This window comes from Carettochelys insculpta, chromosome 2, assembly GCF_033958435.1.
Source record: "Carettochelys insculpta isolate YL-2023 chromosome 2, ASM3395843v1, whole genome shotgun sequence".
Classification (NCBI taxonomy): domain Eukaryota; kingdom Metazoa; phylum Chordata; order Testudines; family Carettochelyidae; genus Carettochelys; species Carettochelys insculpta.
Window position 1 is genome coordinate 240,692,257 of NC_134138.1, and position 20,038 is coordinate 240,712,294.

General features: G+C 45.7%; 1 protein-coding gene across 2 annotated transcripts in view; it reads left to right on the forward strand.

Annotated features, from left to right (window-relative positions):
- Positions 1-20,038, forward strand: part of STAM (signal transducing adaptor molecule) — a 75,808-nt gene that overhangs the window by 21,584 nt on the left and 34,186 nt on the right. For both annotated transcript variants that reach the window (XM_074984828.1, XM_074984829.1), the window contains exons 3-7: positions 7,374-7,449; positions 7,539-7,634; positions 8,464-8,610; positions 9,103-9,193; positions 10,390-10,582. In XM_074984828.1, coding sequence (XP_074840929.1) covers positions 7,374-7,449; positions 7,539-7,634; positions 8,464-8,610; positions 9,103-9,193; positions 10,390-10,582 — 603 coding nt within the window. The remainder of the gene's footprint in view (positions 1-7,373; positions 7,450-7,538; positions 7,635-8,463; positions 8,611-9,102; positions 9,194-10,389; positions 10,583-20,038) is intronic.

A 20,038-nucleotide genomic window follows, 5' to 3' on the forward strand; every position in this document is an offset into this window, starting at 1 on the left:
TTCCTTTTTAGGATAAAGAGAATTTCCATTAACCAATCTTCCCCTAACAGATGTCTCTGTTTGAACCATGAGCTCTTCTGAACCTGTCAGCTTTGCCCCAGCCCTTAGTTCAAAAACTGCTCTACAACCTGTAAATATGTGTGGAACACTGTTGTCATTCCATCTGGTTCCATTTTGGTTTAGGTGGAGCCCTTTCTTCTTGTATAGACTCCCACTCATAACCTGAACTCTTCATCCTTCCACCGTTCAATCATCCATGTAGTTCTGCCCATCTAACTGGCCATGTGCGTGAACCAGATTCTCCATCTCATCTCAACTATTTCAGGGGGCAGCTTTACAGGAAGATTGGAATACACAGCTTGGACTGTGCTTTGCAGACATGATTTAAAGTGAAAGTTTCTGCTCAGATGATGTTGATGAAAAATCTTTTGATTATTGCTATTAGTTTGTCAGCCTGTGGAAAATTAGTCATCCCAGTGTATTGAGCAAGGTTTTATGTGAGCACTGCAGGTAAGGGGAACTGTGCACTCATCTGCATATGAAATGCTGCAGCTGCACTGCTGTAATGCTTCCAGGTAGACACTTAATACAGTGATTGAAAAGTTTTGCCCCTATATGTAGTTAGTTATCCTCTCCAAGATTAGGCAGCTAAGTTCACAAATGAGTTCTTCCAATGACCCAGTGCTGACTGCTGAGTGGGTTAGGTCAGCTTAACTACATCATTCAGGGGTGTCTTAAATTTTCAGAGTAGATCTGGCCTGAGTTAGGCTGTAATCCCTGAAGCACTTGACTGCAAATTTTTGACATGTAGGATGCATTTTCAGATAAAAATGCATTGATACAGTCAAAATCCACTATAAAGGTATTCAAATACTTAGCTTGCACAATGGTATTATAGTTATGGCACAGAACCTATAGGTAATTTGTATTGGGAAGGACAGCTTTCAAGTCTGAGTCAGTTGTGTCTTCACCATTTAGGCTTTGCCAAACAACGCATGTGACGCATACAGTTATAAGTCATTTTGCATATAAGTAGTTAATTCAGGAAAGCAGATTCATTAAAAGTCGCATTGATCCGCTCTTATGTAGTTTAGTGGCTGAGGGACCAAAAGCCAGGAACATAGCAGAGCTTAGTGATGGCTGGCACCAGGCACTGTAGTGTAGGGGACCTGGACATGAGCCCTGAAGTCGTGGGGAGTTGGCAGGTAGCTGGGGGGAGCTATGGGGACAGGCAGGGGGCCAGCAGGGACTGGCATGAAGCTGTCTTATCTTTTTCTATTTATTTATCTATCTTATTATTATTTAGTATTATTTATGTATGTATTTATTCTATTCTATTTCTATACATCGTTTTTTGTGGGTTATAGGTACATTATATGTACCACGTGAGTGAACGGTATGTGTTGGCAACGTATCTCAAGCTAATTACATTATTCCTTATGGACATTAATTCCCCTTTATAAGTCATTCACTATAAGTTGCATTATTTAGAAATGTAACCTGGATTTATAACGTGGACTCCTTGTACTAATCTTGGCCACCACTTGATTCATTGTGACCATGGACAACCAGACTGCTATTGCTTCCATTATCCTGCTTAGGATACTCATGAGGAAAGCCCTATCAAATTCACAGACGATTATGGTCAGTTTTACTGTCATGGAATTTAAAAAGTCATAAATGTCAGGATTATGCTATTTTTAAATTTGAAATTTCACTCATCGACTTCAAGGAAATATTCATCAACCCAGCTAAGATACTAAGAAATCTTTCCACCTTTTTCTCTATTCCATCTAAAGTATTTTCTTAGCCTTAGGTTGACTAGTTTTTCAACAGCAATGTTTGTGTAAACACATACCTCTGATGGATCAAAATGTATAGTTATATGTTCCATGTCTTTGATGCAGTTTTGAAACAAGGCGGTCAAAACTTTTGTTTCTTAGCAAGTAAAGCAGCTTCCCATATAACTTTGTATTCCAGAATTTCTCCTTTGGTGAATACATGATTCAAGGTGCATGTTACTTGTTTTATTTAAATGACAATAATATTGTAAGAGGTACAGAAGAGCTAAACTCCAATGTTTGAGTTCCTCATAAATATTTGTTTGTGTGATCATGTGCAGACACTGCTTTAGCGTTTCTAGATCTATCATTCTATTGCTGAGCACCATTTCCCACCTAGACTACATTTATAGATTGCTGTAGTGCCCCTGTAAGCTACAGGTGATTTTTCATAATGAATGCTTTATTATAGAATTTTTTTATTTTATTTTATTTTAAAACCAGAACCTGAATCTTGATTTTTTTTTTTTTTTTTTTTTTAAGTATCTTCGTGATTTCTTGATTTACACAGAATCATAATCATAGTAAATTTCAGATAAATAGAGTTGTTACCTGAGCTGGTAAACTCATGACAATTTTTTGGTGCTGGCCAAATTCTTAACTACCATCCCTGTAAATATTTAGGTTTTTTTAATGTTGTTTTCTTGGGTCTACATACATCTTAACTTCAGTGTCAACAGTTATTACAAATACCTAATGCATTTTCTGAATGAATTTGAAGCTTATCAAATTAATCTGTAATGACAACAATTATGAAATGGGTGTGTGTTTGTATTGCCATAACTGGGGAGAAAAAGTTCACATTGTATATCTATACTGACATATACTCCATCTGTTTTATGAAGATACGGAGTGAGTAAAAGAGGCACACCATATAGCAACCTTTTCTATTATTGGTACTACTGCATATGAGAGGGAGGTTCATGTAAAACATTGACACAGCCAAATATAGTTTAGCGAAGCAGAAGTGTAACTTATACCAGAGATTCATTTTAGCTGTCAGATATCAATGTGCAATGTTAAACTATTTTAGGTCTTGGAGGAAGGGAGAAAAAAATTCCCCGTAAACTGTGGGGGGGGCGGGAAGGAAAAAAGCAACTTGGCGTAGGAGAGCACAGCTCAGATTTGGAGTACTGGAATATTCAAAAAACATATATTGCCTGTGGTGATGAGTGATATTTTTTCCAATCCCTACTCTTTCAAATAAACCTTTTTTTTTAAAAACTACTTATATATCAGGTCCACGTTACATATTTGAAAATGTCTGTGGAACTGCAGCATTTTCTGTCTTTGCTTTCTATGTTATTGGTACCTGTTACAGTGTAACAGGGGTGCTGAGAGAGCTGGCTGTTGTGATTGCAGAGCCACTGACCATTATCTTTGAAAACTCCTGGCTATCAGGGGAGGTTCCAGACGATTGGAAAAAGGCAAGTATAGTGACCCTTTGTATTTTTTTTAAAAGAGAAAAAGGAAGGAGGAGAATCTGGACCTGTCAGCCTCACCTCAGTACATGGAACATTCCTGGAGAGAATCCTCAAGGAATCCCATTTTGAAGCACTTGGGGAAAAAGGGAAAGTGATCAAGAATAGTCAATGTGGCTTCACCAAAGGCAAATCATGTCTGACCACCCCAGTTGATTTCTATGGTGAAGTAACTGGCTACGTGGATATGGGGAAGGCAGTGGATGTGATATACCTGGACTTTAGCAAAGGTTTTGATACAGTCTCTCACAGTATTCTTGCCAGTTAAAGTAGTATGGTTGAGATAAATGGACTGTAAGGTGGTTAGAAAGCTGGTTAGATCATCATACTCAACAGGTTTTGATCAATGGCTTGATGTCTGGCTGGCAATTGGTATCAAACTGAATCCCCCAAGGGTTGGTCCTGGGAACGGTTTTGTTCAACATCTTCATTAATGATCTGGATGATGGGGTAGATTGCACCCTCAGCAAGTTCATGGATGACACTAAGCCAATGGGAGAGGTTGGTACCTAGAGAGTAGGGATAGGGTCCAGAGTGACAGACGGATTGGAAGATTGGACCAAGAGGAATCTGAGGCTTAATAAGGACAAATGCAGAGTCCTGCACATAGGACATAAGAATCCCAAACACTGCTACAGGTTGGGGACCGGATGGTTAAGGATCGGGGCATTACAGTGGATGAGAAGATGGACATGAGCCAAGAGTGTGCCCTTGTAGCGAAGAAGGCTAATGGCATACTGGGGTGCAGTGATAGGAGCTTTGCCAGCAGGTCTAGGGAAGTGTTTATTCCCCCTTATTGGACACTGGTGAGGCCGCATCTAGAGTACTGTGTCCAATTTTAGCCCCCCCCCGCCGTTACAGAAAGGATGTGTACAAACTGGAGAGATTCCAGAGGACGGCAATGAAAATGATTGGGCACCTGCAACACATGACTTATGAAGACAGGATGAGGGATCTGGGCTAATTTAGTCTTCAGAAGTGGTGGGGGGTTGATAGCAGTCTTCAGCGACATGCAAATACATATCTCACAGAACTGGAATGGATCTCAAGAGGTCACAGAGTCCAGTCCCCTGCCTTCTTGGCAGGACCAAGTACCACCTCAACATACTTTTTTCTAATCTGTTTGCCCCAAATCCCTAAATAGCCTCCTCAAGTATTGAACTCACAACCCTGGGTTTACAAGGCCAATGTTCAAACCGAAGGAGGATTACAAAGAGACTGGAAGGAGGCTTTTTTCCTTGGTGACATATGACAGAACAAGGAGAAATGGTCTCAAGTTGCAGTGGGAGAGGTGTAGGTTGGATATTAGGAAAAACTATTTCACCAGGAGGGTGGTGAAGCACTGGAATAGGTTACCTAGAGAGGTGATGCAATATCAGTCCCTAGAGGTTTTTATATCCTGGCTTGATAAAGCCCCACTGGGATGATTTAGTTGGGACTGGTCCTGCTCTGAGCAGGAGGCTGTACTTGATGACCTCCTGAGGTCTCTCCCAACTCTGTGATTCTATATATCTCAGTTTTGGGGAGGAGTGTCCCAATGGCTGTTTGAGATCCTTTTCATCGATCCTCATCACCAGTACAGAGAATAAACATTTTGCCCCACTCATGAGTATCACAGTTACATATACAGTGTCAAGAAGAAAGTAGAGGAAAACTGACAGGACACTCCCAGACCCTGAAGTTGACAGAGTATAGAGAGACTGCTGACACTCCACAGCTCTGGTGATCTGTATGGTGCCATTGACTCTGTTCCTGGGAAGGGCACCATTGAGTCTGGCACTGATAGACTTGCCAATGCAGGAGAGCTACCAGGGTGCCAATGCTTTGGTGTTACCATCTATGCCAGGGGCATTCACTGCACCAGGAGATGTTGATGATACTCTTCTTGTGGTCCTAACATCCCTGTCTGTGCAGGATCCAGCAGTTCTGGCTGTGATGGGGATAATCTCTGCAGTACTGAGACCACTGGTGCCTTCCAATGAAAAACCTGCTGTGATGGTCCAGTTCAATCTCTTTCCTCTCAGCACTGATTGCTGGCACTGTAAGCCACCAGTCCTTTCTAATCTTCTGGCAGGGAGTTTGACTCTAATGCTGAGACAGAGCCTCACATAGGAGCCAGTACCATCACTCCAGATGCACTATCCTACCTTGGACTTGGCTTAGGGAATCCCACCCATGCTTTGGTTCACAGGGCAATGCCCCTTCTAGATCCCTGCGCTTTCCCACCAATGCAGGGGCCTCCAACTGAAAGGCCATACTGTATGGCAGCTGAAGGCAAAGCATTGCCTCAAGTCTGGTCAGATCTAGAATCCTGTCTTCAGTTCCGAATCCTGTGCGAATGGCATGAGTGGACATAGTGTCCTCTCAGGATGAGTATAGAGTTCATCAAGAGCTTCCTAAGAGTGGCTCAAAACCTGGAATTAGGTGAAGGCAGACAGGGAGTCCTCCTGTGCCCTAGTGAACATCTTAACATCAAAAAGCCCATCAAGAGTGACACTGATCATTGACGCTATTATGGATGCCAAAAAGGTGTTATGGCAGATCCCAGTGTCTCTTTAGTTGATGGCAAAGAAGACAGAAAAGAAATCCTTTGTCATGGCTAAGGGACAAAAATTCTAATTTTTTTATACTCCTTACCCCCAAAATGAGTTCTTTGCTCCTCCTCATTGGCTGCTGATAACAATGTGGAATACAAGGGGCAACCCCCAAGGCTAAGGATACCAAAAAGTTAGACCTTTTCAGCAGAAAGCTCTATTTGGCAGGCGGCATACAGCCAGGCCTACTGATGGGGTGCGGGGGGAAGGGGATAGTTGCCCCAGTTATTGCTTTCTGGGGAGGCCAGTGTTCCTGGTAGCTACATGGGCAGAATTTTATTATGTCACCAAGGCATGTGTGGATGTGCAACACCAATAGAAACACATGTTGCCCGCTGCTGAGCAGCTGAGCAGCACCTGAATTTCTCCTGGGTGGCCACCAAGTGCTCAGCTTATTGGGGGTACTGCTGAGAACCCAGCAGTTCTCTCAGCCCCTCTGTGTACAGCTCAGGGTCCTGAACCAACAAATGCTCCCTAGTAGGTGTGGTCTTAATTCCTTGGACGTTTACAACACTGTTACTCCAGGAGTCCAGACGAGAGTTTGCATCTCTTACAGGGGAAGGGAAGTTTGTGGTATTCCTTCAAGCAGCCTTCAGGGTAGCCCTAAACACAGACACCAGTATTCCTTTAATTTTTTGTCACCTCATAAAAACATTCATTCTGCGTATGGACGATCTGTGGTGGATTGCGGGGTGGGGCTCAAGGTTGGGGGGATGAGGGCTCTGCCTGGGGTTGCAGGCTCTGGGGATGAGACGTTCAGGTGCAGGAGGAGGATCAAGGTTGGGATAGAGGGGCTTGGAGTATGGGAGCAGACTCAGGGCAGGAGTCTGGGCTGAGGTGCATGGTCTAGATGAGAGTTAGAGGGCTTAGGGTTAGAGTGTGGTGTCTAGGAGGGAGTTAGGGTAGTAGAGCGGGCTCAGGCCTGGGATGAGGAGTATGGGAAGGAATTAGGATGTGGAAGGAAACTCAGGGCTAGGGCTGGAGTGGGGTTGCAGGGTGCTTACCTTGGGCAGCTCCTGTTTGGGTGGAGGGGGGAACAGGAGGTGTTCCGATATTGGGAGCCGCAGGGCTGTAGCCCCCAGGTGAGTGCAGCATGGGGACTGAGTCTCTTGGTACTCATAGTAACGTGGCTCCAGCTAGGGGCGGAGAAAAGAATGGCAGCATACAGAGCCACTTTTTCCTCTGCTCCTCCTCACCCCACAACAGAAGAGGCTGACCCAGAACACAGGAGCTGTACAGGCTGCAGCCCCTGAAGCCCCTTTCTTAAGATAATCCTGCTGCTGGGACTAGAGGAGCACTCTTCTTCCATGGCTGTGGCAGCTCCCTGGTGGAGCCATAGGAGTTATTTTTCTGACATTTAGGTAAAATTTGCTTTACTTCTTCCATGTCCCTCATACTGAAATGTGGCTCATGGGCAGTAACTTTTCAGTATTGTAATTTTTCTCCTCCATTATTAGGCCTAAGGATTGCCTTCGGTCTATTATGAAAAGAGTGAACCATAAGGATCCTCATGTTGCTATGCAGGCACTGACCGTAAGTGGCTTTTTCTTTCCTTCCTTTTTCCTCCTGCAAAGTTGTGTTGTACAATGGCTGACTTTCTTTTAATTTCTTTTTCTCTTCAGCTTCTAGGAGCATGCGTATCAAATTGTGGTAAAATCTTCCATTTAGAAGTGTGTTCGAGAGATTTTGCCAGTGAAGTAAGCAATGTATTGAATAAGGTAATGTGTTCCTTGGTAGGATTTCATGATAGTGTCTGAATTAGATGGGGGAAATGAAATCTTTCCGAGAGGTGGAAACTATGCTAGTGGGGATTGAAAATTCTGTTGGGATATGAATTTTAACAGAAATATATGAGCTGAATGGAACACTCATTAGTGTGGGCTTGTAATAAAATGCTTGCTTGCCAGATTGTCATGACACTAATGTGTATACATTAGAATTTTTTTTTTTTTTTTTTTTTAGTTTAAAGGGACTTTTTACAGAGACTTCTGTGGCAGCTATGAGCGTAATTCTTTCTCTCTGGATCATAGTAGCACATCTTGTACACATGAAACAGGAAAGAGCAGGGCTCCATTACCTAGATGTCTTGAAATTTGACATGAAACTGAAAAATTGGTGGGGGATCATTTGTATTTGTATAAGTTCCTGAGGCTGTGGCAGTCATCGTCGTCATCATCATCATAACCATAACTCTCTTCAACGCTAGCTATAGGGGATGTGGGATATGGCAGTAACAAAATTTGAGTACTTAAAAATACAATTTTAATGCTGATAGAGTCCTTACCAGTTGTGATTTTCACATTTCTTCAGCATGTTCTTTTCATCAGACAATACTATAGTAGATAAACATATTTTATGAAACTCTCCACCTTAATGTTTTTCTGTATGCAATAGAACAGTTTCTTTTGTTGGGATAGGAAACTAACAACATAAAGAGAACATCAGTTTTATTATTTTGTCTACTCCTTGAGATACTAAATTTAATGTAATAAAGAATTATTTGGAGCAGATTCCTAAATTATGTAACTTAACATCTGCTGTTTCCAGGGTCATCCAAAAGTCTGTGAAAAGCTAAAAGCTCTCATGGTAGAATGGACAGATGAATTCAAGAATGACCCACAGCTTAGTCTAATCTCCGCTATGATAAAAAATCTTAAGGAACAAGGAGTTACATTTCCAGCTGTTGGTTTCCAGGTATAATAGTATGCAAAAGCTTCTGAGTTTAAGTGATGAATGAATTCTTGGAATGTCATGCAAATTCCGTTTATTTTCAAAGTCTCAGTTTTGGAGGTTTATTTGTAGAAGTTACAGAGTACAGAGGTAGTTGTGTTAGTCTGTTTCAGCAAAAACAGTGAGGGGTCTGTGGCATTTTAGACTAACAATTTCAAAGCTCATGCCATAATAAAACTGTTAGCCTTTAAGGTGCCACTGGACTCCTTATTTTTTTAAAAGTTATGTCATGGATTTTAGAAACAGAACGCTAAATTATAGAAATGTTAAGAATTTCTTTATTTTAGTCGAAAATTAAACACTGCTTCAAAGAGTGCATACTGTAATTTCCATTGGACTTCAGAATAAATGGCCTAATGAAATTTGGTTGAGATTCTGATAAAACAAAATACTGTATTTAGTGCACTGCTCTCAAGTCCAGTCTAATTAACTTTCACTTTTGTGGTGTTTGGCTAGGCTGCAGAACAAGCAAAAGCAAGCCCAGCTTTAGCAGCCAAAGATCCTGGTACAACAGCTAATAAAAAGGAAGAGGAAGATTTAGCAAAAGGTGAGTATATTTATTTCTGATCCCTGTACTATATACTGTAATATACAGATTGAACCTCTGTGGTCAGGTACCCTTGGGACCTGACTGGTGCCCAAAGAGAATTTGCCAGACCAAAAGGAGTTCAATATCGTTTAGCAGCATTGGCAACATTTCCACTGCTTACTGTGACCATAGAATACATTTGGGGATAAACTGCAGCTAAGTAACAGCACAGAACAGTGAGAGCCAGAATGAGTGGCTGTAAACTAACTTGATGGGACCACAGGAAACTTGGCCACACCCATGATAAGTGGTCATCCAGCTAACTAAAATCAGGCCGGATTGTGGATGTTGCTGGTCAAGAGTGTTGCAGATTAGAGAGGTTCAATCTGTAGTGGTTAAATCTCCTAAACATACAATAGTGTAGTTTTGCCTCCTTTTTGATGTGTCATAGTATATTTATGAACAGCAGTTATTTATTTCCATTTCAAATATTTAAAACCAATGAAAAATAATTTTAAAAGAAGTATTACTTACGGGTATTAAAAGTCCTTTTCTGCTATTTAATTGTAGGTATTAAAAATCTTTCTTCATTTTTTTGAATTATCCTCTGTAAAAGTGACACTGTAATATCCTCTTAGTCAAATGTGATCTTGGAGAGAGCTTAACTTTGAAAGACTTTGGTACAAATCCTTTTATTGGGTTTCTCCCACCTTTGGAGGGGTAGATGAGACACTTCAGTTGTCCAGTATCAGCATCTGAAGAAGTGAGTTAACTCACGAAAGCTCATGCTCTAAACTTTTCTGTTAGTCTATAAGGTGCCACAGGACCCTTCGTTGCTGCTTCAGTTGTCCAGGGTATCAAAACTTGATGAAATCGGCAGTGCACACAGTACAAATGGTGTGCAAAGCTGGCTTAAATTTCTAGTTTGTATTCCCCTGCTCGTAGTGCTGCTTTGTACAAGTCTGTCCACCATGCATTTAGAACAGCACAGGGGTTGCTGTAAATTGCATTTGCTAATTACCATGATGGGCTCAAAAAACTAGTTCAGAATTATGATAGTGTAGTGGTGTCCTGACCAGCACCTCCTTTTCTGTAAATTGTATCAGATATAGAATTATACTACAAAACTCGCTTAAAGTAAACTTTACAGATTTTTCCCTGTGCCACTTTTTGTATTTGTTAACGTTAAAGAAAATGTATTTACCTTTTTGTAGCCATCGAGTTATCCCTAAAAGAACAAAGGCAACAGCAAACGCCCCTTTCCAGTTTGTACCCAAGCACTTCAAGCATCTTACCAAATGACAAACATGAAGGCCGAAAGGTTCGCGCTATCTATGATTTTGAAGCTGCTGAAGATAATGAATTAACGTTTAAAGCTGGAGAGCTTATAACAGTACTTGATGACAGGTAACTTACATGGCAGTTCACGAGTAATGCGTGCTTAGAAATTAATTTCTCAGGCAATACATACTAAGTCCTCAAACACTATTGTTACTATATTTTGACAACATGGGTTAGTACAATCAACGCTGATCATGTATAACACTGTGATCATGTATTGCAATACTCCAATGCTGATACACTTTTATTATTCTTTTGGTGGCTTATTGTTTCTTGTGTTCAGTTTCTTGATCTAATTATAATGTTTTTAGACCTATTTGTGGGGAATAAGTGGCACCAGGACTTAACAAGTTCAAAGTTCCAGTTTGTTTAGGAAAAAATTTATTACTATACACAAGCTTAAATTTCTCAAGAGCAATATAAGTGCTAGTGAATAGTAATTACGAGATTCTTCTTCGAGTGTCCCCGTGGGTGCTCCACATTAGGTGTCGGGCTCGCCCGGCGCCGCAGATCGGATCTTCCAAGCAGTTTCTGCCGGACCGCACGTGCGCTGGTGCGCGCCGCTCCCTTGCGCGCTCCTGGCCGCGTGCGCGATCCGGTCACTGCCAGTTCCTCTTAACCGCCGTCGGCTGCAGATGGAATCCGACTAGGCTACGGCCAAGTTAGCGTATGCAATGGTTTTAACTGTTTTTCTTTAAAGTTTTCAAGTTCTTAGGCTACTGTTAAGTTAGCCAGTTGTTATTTTCAAAAAAAAAAAAAAAAAAAGAAAAAAGGAACAACAAGCGGGACAGCATTCAGTCCAGTCCTAGTAACAAGCGGAGCACCGGAGGCCAGGAGCCTAGGGCCATTAGCCCTCCTGCCGTGGCAGGCTATCGGAGAGGGGGAAAACAGCACAGAGAAGGTGCTAAGTACCCCATTAACAACTGAAAGACTCACCAACAATGTCCTATTCAGGATTCAAGGAATGTGAGTCTTGCCGAGAGGCAATGCCAGTGTCTGATGGGCACAGTCACTGCATAAGGTGCCTGGGGGAGTCCCATGTCACGCAGAAATGCTCCTTCTGTGCAAAATTAACAGCCAGAGCAAGGAAGGACAGGGAGATGCGGCTTAAAATGCTGCTCTTCGACAAGGCCTTCCAGCCAGACGTGCCGGAGCGGCCACAGTAGGAGGGACCCTCCGGGGCCCATAAAAGGAAAGCCGCCTCCCTCACCCCATCAGCGCAAAAATGGAGGAAAGTCTCCCCAGCCCGATCCCTGCCGGCAGCAACAGCGAGCGGGACGAGAGGAGCGCACAGCCCCCAGCTGCAGCAACAGCTGATCGGCGGCGGCACGGAGAGCCACGTGGAGGCGGCTCAGCCTCCGATAATCAAACAGCCGCCCCGCACCGCAGGCAGGGTGGCAGCTAAACAAGCGCCGGTACCGGCGGCACCGCAAGCAGCGGCACCGACCCCGGGGAACCGGCGGTGCAGAGCGCGCAGGCACGCAGCCTGCAGGCACCGGAGGACACCGCCTGTGCGGCACTGCCCATAAGCGTGCCGAGCACGGCGCGGACGGGGCCGAGATCCCCTACACGTCAGGGGGCGGAGCTACCCCCTCAAGGGAGGGGGAAGGCTGCACACAAAACAAGGCACCGCAGCCCCTCTCCAGACAGGGCTGCAGAGTTGCTTTCTCTCAGCCCTCCACTCATGCTGCAGACTCCAACTAGGAGGCAGGGGTCCCCCCTAGCCTACCCGGAGCCCCTGTCTCCATTTTTACAACCAGCCTCGCCCTGGCTGGGACCACCTTCACCCTTCCTGGGGTTTGAGCTGCTGGAGTACTATCACAAATCGCTCTCTCCAGTGTCCCAGGTCTCTCGACAATCTCGCTCCCCCAGACGCAGAGGGTATGCACCAAGGGAGTGGTCTAGGTCAGCTTCCCAAGAGCAGTGCCTATGCTGCCATGGTTGCCCCTATCATGCGGGGCATAGACACCACCGGCAATCTACCAGGGAAAGATCCCCACAGACGGTCCCGTATCCCCGAGGGCAATCGCGAATGGGGACAGAGACTCAAGTATCTCAGGGGGATCTGGTTATGGAACCCTGAGATTTTTCCCTTGCAAGCTTCCAGAGAGCGGATGTACCATCACCAACAGGAACCGGAAGGGTCCAGAGAGGCGTACCCTAGTGGTTCCTCGCTCTCCTCCCCGGACGAGGCTACGGCCCCGGGGGACGTCCATCCTCCGGATGATCTCAAACAGTTCCAAGAGCTGTTTAAGAGGGTGGCCTTCACGCAAGGCATCCAGACAACAAAGGTGCAAGAGAAACACCATAAGCTCCTCAAAAATCTGAGACCTCCGGCCTCCTCCAAAATAGCAATACCGCTTGATAACGCAATCTTGGAGTCCGCCACTATGATATGGCAGACCCCTGCGACTATTCCGCCTGTCCACAAGAGAGCAGATTAAAAAAAAAAAATACTTCGTGCTGGCGAAGGGCATGGAGTTCCTGTTCAGCCACCCACAACCAAATTCCTTGGTGGTGGAGTCGTCGCCACAAAGATCAAAGACATCTCAATTCAAGACAGGGGGAACAGACAAATATGCCAAGAAGCTAGAGCTGTTCGGCAGAAAGGTCTACTCCTCCTTCACTCTACTGTTGTGAATGGCAAATTACGCAGCGCATCAAGCGAACCATAATTTCAACAACTACACTAGGTTAACGTCCCTCATGGACTCGCTTCCAGAGGGCAAGAAACCGGTGCTCAAGGCCATCGTGCAAGAAGGCTACGCGGCCTTGAGGACGGGAGTTCAGATCACCCTTGATGTTGCGGACACAGCAGCACACTCCACAGCTACGGCAGTGGTGATGGGAAGGGAGTCCTGGCTCCAGACTTCAGGTATACTGAGGGACCTGCAGGCAAAGATAGTCGATCTTCCCTTCGACTCACGGAAGCTGTTTGCTGAATCAACTGACTTGGTCCTTCATTCCAGTAAAGATTCAAGAGCCACACTTAGGACCCATGGGATTTACACCCCTCCATACAGAAAGAAAAAGTACTACCCTCAACAAAGACGGTACCAGTACCAGCAACAGCGTCCCCAGTACCACAGGGGTTACAAGCAAGGGCGACATCAACAGCACCAGCAGTACAGAACTCCCAGGCGACGTTCCCAACAGAGCCGTGCGTCCTCGGGGCAGGGCCAAAGGCCACAAGTTTGACACACAGATCCAGGGCTGCGCCATCACTACCATCGCACAAGGTCATCCGAAGCGGTTATTCCACCATCGCCTCCGACCATTCTGTGACCAGTGGCAAAGGATCACCACAGACAAATGGGTGCTGGAGATCATAGCCACGGGGTACGCCATCCCCTTCCAGTCGCTCCCACCGCCATGACCTCCACCCAGGCCCCACCTCCAGGAGGCCCCCCACGTAGCGAGGCTCAAGCAGGAGGTAGACCATCTCATGCTCATAGGGGCAGTGGAAAGAGTGCCGGAGCAACTGCAAGGGAGAGGGTCCTACTCGAGGTACTTCCTCATGGAGAAAAAGACAGGAGGCTGGAGGCCCATCTTAGATCTTCGAGGCCTCAACCAGTACCTGCGCAAGCAACGCTTTCGGATGATCACAGTCGCCTCCATCCTTACGGCACTAGACGATGGAGATTGGTTCGCAGCCCTCGACTTACAAGACACGTATTTTCATGTAACTATCCATCCAGCTCACCCATGATTCCTCTGGTTCATGGAAGGCAAAGAACATTTTCAACACAAGGTCCTACTGTTTGGCCTCTCCTCGGCCCCCAGAGTCTTCACCAAGACCTTGGCAGTGGTGTCACCCTACCTGCACAGACAGGGGGTATTTATATTCCCGTATCTGGACGACTGCCTACTGAAAGGGGCCTCGAAGGAGGAGGTACTACGCATGATACGCGTCACAGCAGGCACGTTCTCTTCGCTCAGCCTGGTTATCAATCTGGCAAAATCAAAGATAGATCCCACACAGAACATAGAGTTCATAGGGGCACGCATAAATTCTATTACAGCGAGAGTGTATCTACCAGAGACTCGCTTTCGGGCCATCGGCTCCCTCGTGCAAGTCATCACCTTCAGCCCTACGGTGCTGGTTCTGACGTGCTTACAGCTGCTGGGCCACATGGCAGCAGCGACGTTCGTAGTACAGAACGCCAGGTTACACATGCGCAGCATGCAGCACTGGCTGGCGAGCGTATACAAACCGGCAGCACACACCGTTCACAGGGTGGTGTCGCCCACAACAGAGGTGCGCAAATCCCTGCAATGGTGGGTAAACCCCAAGAACCTGCTAACAGGGGTACCCTTCCACCAACCACAAATATCGGTTTTTCTTACTACAGATGCCTCCCTCATAGGGTGGGGAGCACACATGGGCAAAAAGGGGACGCAAGGGCTGTGGTCCTCCACGGAGCAATCACTGCACATAAATATACTGGAGCTCAGAGCAGTGTTCAACGCCTGCAGACACTTTAGAGACCATATACAAGGCAAAGTAGTCGGGATCAGTACAGACAATACCTCCACCATGTTTTATATAAATCGGCAAGGAGGAGCTCGGTCCCGTGCCTTATGTGCGGAAGCAGTCCGGTTGTGGAACTGGTGCATCGCCAACAATATAACCTTGAAAGCCTCGTACTTACCCGGCGCTCACAATGTGAAGGCAGACCAGCTGAGCAGGCGTTTTGCACTCACGCACGAGTGGCAGATCCGTCCCGATCTGCTACGACCGATTTTTCACGCATGGGGTTTTCCCCAGATAGACCTGTTTGCTACTCAACACAACAAGTGCCCACGATTCTGCTCCAGGGCAGGACTGGGACGGGGGTCCCTGGGGGATGCATTCGCGATCTCCTGGAGGGGCCCCCTGCTTTACGCTTTCCCTCCCACAGTGCTCATCCACAAAGTCTTGAAGAAAGCCAGGAGGGGAAGAGCCCGAATGATCCTAGTAGTCCCAACGTGGGATCAACGCAATGGTTCCCCCTACTCCTGCGCATGTCGGACCGGCCACCGATGCCCCTTCTGGTGGCGCCGGATCTGCTTACGCAAGCCCAGGGATCCATAGTGCATCCGCACCCCCAAGGCCTGCGACTACAAGCGTGGTTAATCCACGGCTCAGCTCCCTAGAGAGCACATGTACGGAGGAAGTGCAGCAAGTCCTAGGAAGTAGCAGGAGGACTTCCATCAGGGAGACCTACAAGCAGAAATGGACTCGCTTCCCGGCATGGTGTTCTACCAAACAGCTAGCCCCCCTTTCGGTGCCTATGCCTGTGGTATTAGAGTATTTACTGGACCTCAAGAGAGGAGGACTCTCACTATCCTCGTTAAAGGTCCACCTTGCCGCCTTTTCGGCGTTCAGACACGAAGAGGAAGGGCACACGGTGTTCGCCCATCCCATGGTTACCAGGTTCCTCAAAGGGTTGGTAAACCTATACCCCCCTCGGACACCGCTTCTACCTTCGTGGAACTTGAACCTGGTGCTTAATGCGATAATGGGACCACCGGTCGAGCCTTTGGCCACCGTTTCCCTCCGCCTCCTTACGATAAAGACGACCTTTCTTCTCGCAATCACGTCAGCTCGCAGGGTGAGCGAGCTTGCGGCAGTTATGGCAACGCCACCCTGCACTGTTTTTTCCAAGGAGGCAGTAACCATACGGCTGCATCCAGCCTTTGTTCCTAAAGTTTCTTCTGAGTTTCATATTAACTAACTTATCGTTTTACCCTCGTTGTATCCAAAGCCTCATAACTCTAACAAAGAGGCGCGCCTACACCTCCTGGACGTGAGGAGGGCGCTAGCCTTCTATATAGACAGGACCAAGTCCTTCCGGAAAATGGATAGACTCCTAGTCTCTATCGCTCCCAAATCGAAAGGAGAAGGTCTCTCTTCGCAGAGCATCTCGAAGCACATCGTATCCTGCATAAAAATGTGCTACGAACTCAAAAAGACTCCTTTACTGGCCACTCCCAGGGCTCATTCCACTAGGGCGGTAGCGGCTTCAACAGCCTTTTTCAAGGGCGTTGCGCTAAAAGACATTTGCAGAGCGGCGAGCTGGTCATCCTATGACACCTTTGCCAAACATTACGCCCTTCACAGGGTATTCCAAGAGGATACCCGTCTCTCGACAGCGGTCCTCTCGGGGACAAGCTGCACATAATCCGATTACCCACCTCCTATCTTGGGTTACTGCTGGGTAGTCACCTAATGTGGAGCACCCATGGGGACACTCGAAGAAGAAAGAAAGGTTACTCACCGTAGTAACGGTGGTTCTTCGAGATGTGTCCCCGTGGGTGCTCCACTACCCGCCCATCCTCCCCGCTTCGGATCTCTGTTTAGTGTTTTGCAGGAGCATCCGAGGCGGTTGGTCAAGGAACTGGCGGGGACCGGATCGCGCACGTGGCCAGGAGCGCGCAAGGGAGCGGCGCGCACCGGCGCATGCGCGGTCCGGCAGAAACTGCTTGGAAGATCCGATCTGTGGCGCCGGGCGAGCCCGACACCTAATGTGGAGCACCCACGGGGACACATCTCGAAGAACCACTGTTACTACGGTGAGTAACCTTTCTTTTGTTTGACTGTTTCATATTTATACTGTGGTAGCACCTAGAGGCTCCAAACAGGATAAGGGCTCCTTTTGTGTTATGCTTGTACTGCACATAGCACAATCCAAACACCTCTTTCTCTTGTTGTTAAAATTTAAATGTCCAAAATTAAGTGGTACTATCATTGAGCAGCATTTACTTTAATTCTTATTTTAACTGCTAAAGCAGCAGGTAACTCCTCTTCCTCCAGGGATCATTTGCTTTCTAACCGGTGTCTTGTTTCCTTTTTTTCTTAAATCCAAATGCAAACAGTTATCTTTAAAGGTCCTTAGTTTACTCTCCTGTTTCATTTCAATTTATTTAGTATTTCTGCTACAGATTTAGCTATGTGCCTTTTCATGTTTGTCAGTTGTACTAGAATTTCTTACTTTCTAAGTTCACAAATTGCACAGTTGCATAATTCACAAATTTGATTACATTCAGTTATCCCTTAGACATCCTATCTGTTTTTATGTGGTCTGTTCTACAGCACCACTTACAAGTGAAGGAGCATACAGGATACTGAGGGAGAAGGTAAATTGGTTTCTGTTAAATATAGAGCTGTGTTCTCAGATTTTTCTTCTGCTCTTGGTGCAGTAAAGTCTAACATACGCTTAAAAGGTTAGCTTATTTTGCTTCACCAACAAAAATCAGCTTTAAGCCTTGTGCTGGTAGATCTCATTTTGCTGAACAATCCAGAATAAGCTATACCAATGAAAGTACTTTTTGCTGATATAATTGCCTGTACACTAAGGTTTTTCCTGGCCTAGTTATGTGATGTGTGTTTAGGTGTGATTGTTTTTTGTTTAGTCACTTATTGAACACTACTAACTAACATAACTATGTTGCTGAAGCGCTTTTAATATACATACACACACACAGCCTAAATTGAACGAGATAGAGATTTTAAAATCTGGCTGATGAACAGGGCATTTTTAGAAAATCAGTGACCTGTACATGTCACTGAAACAGCATCATCCCTTTTAAAAGGTACACTTCTCTCTCCTGCCAATTATGTCAGAAACAGTAGGTGACACCAATGACTCATTGTCTAATACATATTTTAAAAATTTATCTGGTCTACGTACTTGAAGTACGTGTACAGCTTTTACAATAGTAACTAAACAAAAAGTTTACGGAATGGTTTTGTGTCAGTAAAGGATTTTGCTTCAAACTGTCAAGTTCTTGCAACCGATTATTAATCACAGGCAGTCCCCTGTGCCTACATCTGTCATATGTAAGTAGTAAACCTTAATGAACAGCTGAGTATCATGCGAAAACAGATAGGCTTTACTTTCTCAAGTGATTGTGCTGGATCATCTCTGCAGTGCAGAAAATCTGTCCTTGTGAGGATGCATATGGAGAGTAAAAACAAAACATATGCTGGGATTCCCTCTGAGATCTCTTCCGTTTGGCTCATCCAGAACACTTTGCCCGGTTCTCGGAGAACACTTCATTTAGTTGTGTGGCAGCCATAACACTCAGTTTGATTCTGGGTTTTGTCACTCTGTTTTACTTTATTTGCCATCCAGTAAAGCTATGCTTAGTTGATCATACTTGCATGCAGGGGACAGATGTTAGGCATACTATCAATCCAAAGTTACATAGTCAACTTTTTCCTGTACATATATTTACACATTACATTTGCTGTACAGTAAGGTTTCAGAGTACACGAACTCAAAGTAGGCAACCCCGCTCTTATATGTCTGACCCTGACTCTGGCCTAGCTTAAACCACCTGCAAGCAGCTCTGGTTCAAGCTGTCCCCGCTGCCCTGCACGGCTTCTGTGCAAACCCCTGGCTGGCTCACAAGCTGCCCACCCTACGTGGGGCTCCCGTGCGACCCCCCCCCACCACCACTGCTGGCTCACAAGCTTCCCGCCCCACGCGGCTCCAGTGTGACCCCACCCCCCACTGCCATCTCACAAGCTGCCCGCCCCACACAGCTTCAGTGCACCCCCCACCCACCCCGCAGGCTCACAAGCTGCCCTCCCCTCCTCCTGGTATGGCTCCGGTGCAACCCCCGATGCCGGGTCATCACCCAGGCATGGCTGTGGTTCTGGTTCAACTCCTCACTCCCCGCAGCCCAGCTCACCACCTGTGATCAACTCCACCCCCCACCCCAGGTTTAGCCCCACCCGCCCACCTCCCACAGCCCCAACCCACCACCAGGCTTAACCCTCCCCAGCTACCGCTGCCAGCCCAGGACTTAGCTTTCTGCTACTTCCCAGGCTGTAGAACATGTGTGCTGCCAGAGAAAAAGCCGGATCCCAACTTAACACAAAGTCCAGGTTTACGTGAGGGTACATGGAATGGAACCCTCACGTACTCTGAGACCTTACTGTACATTTAAATCACACATTTTTTGGATTGGATTAGTTCCTTAGCAGGAACCGATCCATGTTCCCCATGCTCTGTCCATTTTCTATTTACATGGAATCTGCTGAATTGAAATTCATTTACAAATTTGATACCATTAACCTAGGCTTGAATAAAGATCTTAACTGGCTATTGTATTACAAGGGCAATTTCCCCACCTTTGATAGTTGCATTTCTACATCACATGCCTGGAATGAGACATATCCAGATTATTGTGCTTCATTAACTGATCTGTCAATGACAGGTAACTTCCTTTTCCCTCCTTCCTTTTTTTTCATTCTGCTATACTATGGATTCTGTTATTTCCACCTATCTGATGAAGTGGGTTTCTTGTTCATGACCTAATAAAATTGTTAGTTTCTAAGGTGCCACAGGACAGCTTGTTTTTACATTCCATGTTTATCCTGTTAAGCAGCAACATTCACGTGTTAATCTTGTATTCTGGAATCAGAATGTTTGTGATAGATGCTGTTCATCAGCCTCTGTTCACAGCTTAACCTTCTATTCAACCTTCTGCATTATACCCACTGAACATGAAGCCAGTGACATATGTCAAGCC